Source organism: Cucurbita maxima, unplaced genomic scaffold (assembly GCF_002738345.1).
Source record: "Cucurbita maxima cultivar Rimu unplaced genomic scaffold, Cmax_1.0 Cma_Scf00017, whole genome shotgun sequence".
Taxonomy (NCBI): domain Eukaryota; kingdom Viridiplantae; phylum Streptophyta; class Magnoliopsida; order Cucurbitales; family Cucurbitaceae; genus Cucurbita; species Cucurbita maxima.
In genome coordinates, this window is record NW_019272033.1 from 3887680 (window position 1) to 3895521 (window position 7842).

At 36.7% G+C, this 7842-nt stretch overlaps 1 protein-coding gene across 4 annotated transcripts; it reads left to right on the forward strand.

Annotated features, from left to right (window-relative positions):
• The first annotated feature begins 940 nt into the window (after positions 1 to 940).
• LOC111491862 (phosphatidate phosphatase PAH1-like) lies at positions 941 to 7594 on the forward strand. Of its 4 annotated transcripts, none has more exons than XR_002719773.1 (12): positions 942 to 2924; positions 3144 to 4014; positions 4299 to 4606; positions 4699 to 4772; positions 5271 to 5355; positions 5480 to 5566; positions 5722 to 5794; positions 6336 to 6379; positions 6585 to 6713; positions 6812 to 6910; positions 6987 to 7096; positions 7181 to 7594. XR_002719773.1 is itself a non-coding variant. In XM_023140926.1 (12 exons), the coding sequence occupies exons 1-11, from the start codon at positions 1632 to 1634 to the stop codon at positions 7041 to 7043; spliced, it is 3120 nt and encodes a 1039-aa protein (XP_022996694.1). In that variant the 5' UTR covers positions 942 to 1631; the 3' UTR covers positions 7044 to 7092; positions 7181 to 7594. The 4 variants fall into 4 exon arrangements, 2 of the variants coding, with proteins under 2 accessions (XP_022996694.1, XP_022996695.1); XM_023140926.1 differs by having other exon boundaries at positions 6987 to 7092; XM_023140927.1 differs by having other exon boundaries at positions 3144 to 3990; positions 6987 to 7092.
• The last annotated feature ends 248 nt before the right edge of the window (positions 7595 to 7842 follow it).

Sequence of the window (7842 nt, forward strand, 5' to 3'; positions counted from 1 at the left end):
AAAAAAAAAAAAAAAAAAAAAAAAAAAAAAAAAAAAAAAAAAAAAAAAAAAAAAAAAAAAAAAAAAAAAAAAAAAAAAAAAAAAAAAAAAAAAAAAACACAAGTCTCTGTCAGAGGACATTTATCAAACACTTGACATGCATAACCTATCAAAAACAGCGCACAGATTCTAAAACTTGCCTTCAAATAAATTTCTTCCACATGAATCAAGTTTAAATTCAGTCACCCTTAGAAGCGTCGATGATCTAAAATGGTTTAGCCGAATCCCATGAACAAAAGACAGCAATAAAGATAGATTAAAATAGACACCAAATTTTGATACCATAAACAATCTTTTAACACTCAAAACCAAACAAGGATGAGCGGGAGGATGAATGAGGTTCTTAACTTTCTTGATACACTCACTGCAGGTGCAAATTGGCCACTAAAATTATGGTACCTTGCCTTTAGCTTCACTCCACCCATAACTTTATTTAGCAAAATTTCTTTATGGGATCATGACCTTTTTGTCACTTGTCGCCCGGATGAGCAACACGAAGCCATGGCCCTTCGCTGGGTTGCCCCCAATGAATTCCTAGTACAAAGAGTCAAATTGGGGCCGTACACCGCATAACTGACCGATTGGAGCATTTTCAAATCCTACTTCCCGGTAGCCCAATAACCCATGAGTGGATCAACTCTGCGCGGGTTGGAGGATTGTAGTTATCGAGTAACATCCTTTTGGATGACTCTCGTGAATAAGACGGAGAGAAATTTGTCTAAATAATATAAATTTTGGGAGAATAATATCGCAAGTTATTATCCGCAAGTTAAAATGAAGAATATAAACAGAGTATTAAATACAAACTTGTGGCCAAGTCAGAACAAAAATAATCCAAAAAAAAAAAAAAAAAAAAAGGAGGAGGAGGATATTATTCATATTAATATTAATATCAACGGGAATACATTATTCATTTTATCCCTTTTTTTTTTCTAAAATTAGAGCTCTTAATTTTCTGTACTTGATTCTGCAAAGAAGATTTCGATGTTTCGCATATCACGTGCTGATCTTCCTCTGCAAAACTGGATTTGGATTAATGGCGGCGTAACATTCGAATAACTATAAGCGATAAGCTTTAGTTATGCAAACGGCGTATTTTCTTCGCGGTTCTTTCTTAAACGAGTGTCGGTTGCCTATCAATCAGGCTTCCAACTATGGCGACTCTCTCCCTCTGTGATTAATGGGCTCTTCAGGTTCTTGATTACTCATCATCAATATTGTCGTTAGGTTCTTTCTTTGATTACTCATCATCAATACTGTTTCAACATTGATTACCTCGGTGGTTTATCATCTGGGTTTCGTGTAATAATTGTTTTTAAGTTAGAAACTGAAGATTAAATTGATTGATTGGTTGATTGGTTGAATGAGTTGATTCCGCTTGTTCTTGAGACGTCCTGAAAATTTGTGATCTGGGTTACTTGTGTGTGTAGTTTTCTCTTTAGTTTTAAGAGTTCTGGAGATTTATGATTGGAGATCATTGAGCTAAAACACTGGATGCACGATTTTATTGGGGAACTCTTACAGGTTCTTATATTTTGGCCAAAATTAGAGATTATTGATCTGGGTGATCGGAGAAATCACAATATTGGACGATGAACGCTGTAGGGATACTAGGTAGTTACATTTCAAAGGGTGTTTATACCGTTTCTGGGCCATTTCATCCGTTTGGTGGAGCTGTGGACATTGTTGTAGTCGAACAGCAGGACGGTAGTTTTAAATCATCGCCTTGGTATGTACGGTTTGGGAAATTTCAAGGAGTTTTGAAGACAAAGGAGAAGGTGATCAACATAGCTGTAAATGGGGTTGAAGCTAATTTCCAGATGTATATGGATCATAAAGGAGAAGCTTATTTTTTGATGGAAGTTGATGCTGAAGGAGAATCTGGATTGTATTCTTCATCTTCAGGCGATGAGGCCGAGGGGAAATTGCTGCAGGAACTCGATGGTAGGATCCTTGGTTCAAAAAGTTACAACTATGATGCTAGAAGTTCAATAGATAGGATTGAAAAGAGTAAAGATAAAGGGAAGATAGTGACAAAGACTACCTCCCAACGACGGACACTTGGATGGGGTCGTAATTCAATTAAAGAAGATCATCATGAGGATGCATCTCTTGCGAGAATAGACTCGCTGAAGCGTGCTGAGATTGTAGCTGATCTTTTAGAGGTTAGGTGGTCTACCAATCTTCGCACACAAAAGCTTGAGAAATCAGATTGTTCCAAGTTTTCTTCCATTAACACTTCAGATGACAAGGATGAGGAAAAGTTGAGGAGAGATGATGAGACAAGCCACGTGACATCAACTGATGAAGGTAACATGGGGAATAGTCTTGATAAAGATTGTGATAACTCCGGCAGCGAGCACATAACCAATGGCTCTCAATTGGAATCGGAAGACGTAGAGCTGTTGACTGAGGTAACTAGAGAATTGTCAAGTTTAAACACCGAGGATAGAGTGATTGAAATTTGCACTATAGAGGGAAAGGATTTTGACGGGACATATGAAATGAAATCTGCACCAAGGGATATCGAACAGACTGCCAAAGATACTGTGAATGTGACAGGAACCATCTCCGAAAATGCAGATTCCGAGTCCCAGCTTTTATTGTTGAAGAACAGTGATTCATATTATGGAGAGAACTTTATTGGACGCCACTTATCTGATGAAATAAATATCGTTTCTCAAGTATTCAACATTTCTGAAGACAAGAGTGAATCCGATGCAGTCCAATCCTTAATGTTTTATGAAACTTCCAAGAGCTCAAGGTTGACAATGGATGACTCAAGCGTACTGACTCCTAAAGCCTCCCACCCGGCCAATGGAGGATCTGGGATCATTGATGTGCATTCAAAGGGATTGCACCTGGCAACTGAAGTTCATCCTGAGGTAAGCTTTATTCTGACATGAACAAAATTCATTCACACATATGTGTCATTTAGCAATGTAGGATTGTTAAATTCAGAGCCTATTCTAGCATTTTTACTGATGTAGAGAGTAGATAAAAAGAAGTTTCCATGATTTCTTGAAGTCAGAAAGTTCGCTGAATTTATTTCCATTGACGCTGACTCTTTTATTAGCGCTGATATCTCAAAAATTTGAATTCAGTACACAGATTCTAGTGTCGTAGCTGGAGATTTTGAAATAGAGACTGAAAAATTTGAAGCCCTCGTGAACTATTCTCAACAAGTGGATCATTGTAATAGTTCTGTCTATGAAGGCAACACAATGGACCAAGAAAAGCTACCGACACTTGAAGCTTCATATACTCAAATAGTCTCCACAGAAGAAATGCATGGTTCAGTTAAAGAATTTAAGTCCGATAGCATAGGTTCAAGTTTCGGCTCGGATTTTCAAGATGACAAAAGTGTAGATGGAAGTGTCAAAAGCAAGTTCCAAATTTCTTCGAATTCTATCGGTAATAGAGTCGTACCAAAAGAAAGTAACATAATACCATCAACAAATTCAGACGATGAACAATTCCTTTTCAGTGATATTGATGTTTCAAAAGCTGAGCTAAATGGTAATATAGAGTTAGACAGCCAACGTTACAATGATAAGGAAGAATATCCATTAGCATATCCAAGTAGCATTGATGGAGAAGATAGATTTGTAAATAGGAGTTGTGTAACATCCAGTTCGCCAGATAGTCGTGAGTTCTTCAATCAGGGGATTGCAAGTTCCATCACAATTCCTTCAAGTCAACCAATCTCGAATAAAGAAGTTGACCGTATGGCAGCATCACTACCTAATATGCAGGATCGTATTGAAAATTTAATTGCTGGTGAGATCAGCCATCCTCTAAGCCATTCTGTGGACTCAAATTCCAGATCATTGAAGTGGATGGAATCCTGTAAAGATAATGCAAGCTCCAAATCTGGTAGAGATGAAGAAGATAAAGTGGCAGAGGAACGGTCAAGATCTGAAGAATCCTTGGTTTCAGAAGAACTCAAAAGTATTATTCCTAACTCTAGAGCGGGTAAGAGAATTTGGATACTTATTGTAAAAATTTACCTTTGAGTTCTTATTCTCAACAAATTTATTACTGAGTTTAGGCTCTAGATTGTATAAATGATCCTTTGTTTATCCAAATTCATGCAAAACTCAACGGCAAACTGTAAGGTGATAAGCTTAAAAGTTGGCAGTTATTCCTTATGGAGTGAGGTTCCTCTATTTAATTGAGGATCATATAGTTGAGAACAGAACGCATATTCGTTATGAAACACTTTATAACTCTTAACCCTATTGAGAAAACTCTTACAGGTAGTCCAGCAGAAGCAACTGTTGACCCAGTTGGAAATTGGAAACTTTGGCCTTTCTCTTTTAAAAGATCTAGTTCTAGGAAAGGAACTCAATCAGCTGTTGATGATTACGTAGATTTTGATATTAAGAAGACTTCAGATAGGAACAATGGAATGGATGGAGAAGCAAGAATCTTTAAGCACAAGGCAGAAAAAAAGATGGTTAAGTCCCTCTTGCCGACATCTGAGCAGCTGGCATCCTTAAATCTCAAGGAAGGGGGGAACACAATACTTTTCACATTCTACACTGCAGTGCTGGGGAAACAGCAGGTCAGAGTTCTTTTTCTCAGCCGTCCCTGTCTTCTTTCTTTCTCTGTTTCCCTTCATATTTGCATTTCGTGACTGATTATGTTTCTCAACAGGTTGATGCCAAGATTTATTTGTGGAAATGGAATACTCGCGTAGTGATATCAGATGTAGATGGGACAATAACAAAGTATGGTATTTCATTCTGATGATTTTGGATGTGATATTAACTCTTCTTTGGAATTGTTTACTCCTGTTGTTGGCTCCTTCCTAATCTTTTTTAAAAATTAAAATGTTGCCCTTGGACGAGTCATTAGTAACATCTTCTGCCATTAAATTAATATCCTCTTTGATATTGGAAGTTCTTGTTGACAATTTGCAAGAGTTGTTTTTTAACCATCATAGACGCCTTGAAATTCACATTAATTAGAAATCAGATAAATATTTGTCTTCTGTTGGCTGCTCAGAGAATACAATGGTGATTGGCTAGGCTTTTTAGCATAGAATTTTGATAATGAACTTTCTTCAATTTGTAAGAAACAGGGTTAGAAAGCAGTATGTAACCGAGAGATGAGGCCTGAATTTATTTTCTAGCATTCACTAAACACGATTTTTTCTAGCATTCACTAAACACGATTTTTTCTAGCATTCACTTTCTTTGGTTTTTCCTCTTGTGTTACTATCTTAGATCGGATGTTCTGGGTCAATTCATGCCCTTTGTTGGAAGGGATTGGTCACAAACAGGCGTCACAAATTTATTTTCTGCTATTAAGGTACGTTATCTCACCCTCATGCAGTTGGGTGATTGTCTGTGATGAAACTAGTATGCAATGAACTCTCCCAGTCTCTCTCTCTCTCTCTCAACATTTTTCTTTCTTCTTATATATATACTTTCAGGAAAATGGGTACCAATTGCTTTTTCTTAGTGCACGATCAATTTCTCAGGCCTATCAAACCCGCCAATTTCTTTTCAACCTTAAGCAGGTAATGTATTTACTTAAATTCAAGCTTGTTTGGAATAAATTTCTAAGTGCTTAAAAACACTCTTTTTGGCCTTAAAAACACTTTCTTAAGTACTTAGAAAGTCAACAGACCATTAGTATCTATGATTGATCTTTACTTGGTTTTCGTCCCTTCAGGGTGGGAAGGCTCTGCCGGAGGGACCTGTTGTTATCTCCCCAGATGGGCTTTTCCCTTCACTATATCGTGAAGGTTATTTCCTTTTATCCTTGATCTTTTCGTTAGAACTATGTTTTGAGAATTACCACCCAATTCTTCTTTCTTTAAGCTAGATTTTAGTGAATTGCTAGATGCTCTGGAGAAAGTTTTGGTTATTGAATGTGTTCTTCGATTTGGTGGTTATATTTAAACTAGAAATAGCTGTAGTTGGTACTTTTTGATTTTTTTATCAGAAAAAGCATTTGGTACTTTGGTAAACATGTTTTTTCCCTGGAAATGCATACTTTAGCAGTCATGTGAGCCCTTAAGCCTTTTAAGCATCCCCTGCATTTTGCATCCGCATTCTTGGGATTCTAAATGCCTGTTTATTAAAAGCATAGACTCTGTCATGGGCGGGTGGGGGTGAGCCATCTCCTAAAGCTAGCTTTGGGGTGGGTGAAACCTTCATATATATTTGTGGAGGATGGGTTGTAAACACGATGTAAAGAGCAAGGTTCTCATAATGCGACAATCGTATATATACATATCAGCATGCTTGGATTTGTCGATAACCCTTTTCATTTCTTCTTCTCAGTTATTCGGCGGGCTCCTCATGAGTTCAAGATTGAATGCTTGGAGGTTAGTTTTCCCACTTTCTTGATATTTAAACTGATACAAATTTTACATTCTTCATACTCATACTGTGATGAGCTGTGGTTTCGATGCACGACTGTTCAAAATATATTATTACTTAGATCAATCACTCAAATTAGAAATTTTGAATAACAATTGTTCACATGGGTTCTTAATAAGATGGCTCATAGTCTGCTTTTTGTAACTTTAGAGAATTCGAGAACTATTTCCTCCAGATTGCAATCCATTTTATGCTGGGTTTGGAAACAGGGACACGGATGAATTTAGCTACCTTAAAGTTGGAATTCCAATTGGAAAAATCTTCATTATTAATCCCAAGGTATGATTTGAGGGGGATTCATGAATATGACTTGAAAAACAGCATAATCTTATGCTATTTGGCAGCATCAAAACTCATAAAAATGTTCGTGCTTGTAGGGGGAGATTGTCGTAAACCGTCGCTTTGACACAAAATCGTATACGTCACTTCATACTCTTGTCAATGACATGTTTCCTCCCATTACCTCGTCTGAGCAGGTTGCTTAAGCTTTAAACTGAATTTGGATTAATTCTAGAATTACTTTTATCAAATCAATTCTTCGGTTGCTTACAGGAGGACTTCAATTCATGGAATTACTGGAAACTATCACCTCCCTTGGTAGATTCATAAAGCTTTTTTTGCCTGAAATATGAGATCCTTGAATCTGTGCATTACTGTGGTGGGTCAGTAGATTTTGATTTTCAAATTCTGAAGTCTTAGAACATCTCTGATATTCTCCAACATCTTGTTGATATAACATGTTCCAGGTGGGTTTCTTTGCTAAACTCATTGGTAGAGATTATTAAGCTTCTGGATCCATTGCTGATTGCGCCCACCTAATACATCTTCTGCAGAATCAGTTCATATTTCATCCTGATCTCTGCTGAGTTGAAACTTTTGTGTTGCATACTGGATATAGGATTATTATTGTACAGTGGTAAGCTCATTGTAAGTATGTAGTTTAAATTCATAGGTAAAATAATAAATCTCCATCAGTTTATGTGTTTATTTCCCTTTAGGAAGAAAGTGAGGAAAAGTAAATAGAATGGCTGTACATTTCCATGTACCTTTAGAATTGCAAAGGAATTTGCTTGCACCATGGTGGCAAAATTCATCATTAGTAGCATTTGTTATTATTTTATTCTAATAAAGAAACAAATATGTGAACGTGATTTTCTTTTGCCCATTCTTTTTATTATGATTGTGTTCCAAATTACAATGTCTAATGAGTCTTATATATTCCTTAAACTCCAATCTGATGAGAAAACTATCATTGTCGGTATCATGTTATATTCAAACTTTGAACTATTGAATTGAACCTCGAGTGTCTTAGAGAAAGGATTGCAGCTCTTGTTTGGTGAGAACTCCGAACGTTTTAAACTCAAATTTTATCAATTCAATTGCTTCATTCTCAGCCCAAGCTTGATGT

Excerpts from the sequence above, each read along its gene's own strand:
- LOC111491862 (XM_023140926.1), top strand. The coding sequence starts at position 1,632 with ATGAACGCTGTAGGGATACTAGGTAGTTACATTTCAAAGGGTGTTTAT. Across the intron at positions 5,356-5,479 it reads ATTTATTTTCTGCTATTAAG|GAAAATGGGTACCAATTGCT; the intron begins GTACGTTATCTC and ends ATATACTTTCAG. Across the intron at positions 5,795-6,335 it reads CCCTTCACTATATCGTGAAG|TTATTCGGCGGGCTCCTCAT; the intron begins GTTATTTCCTTT and ends TCTTCTTCTCAG.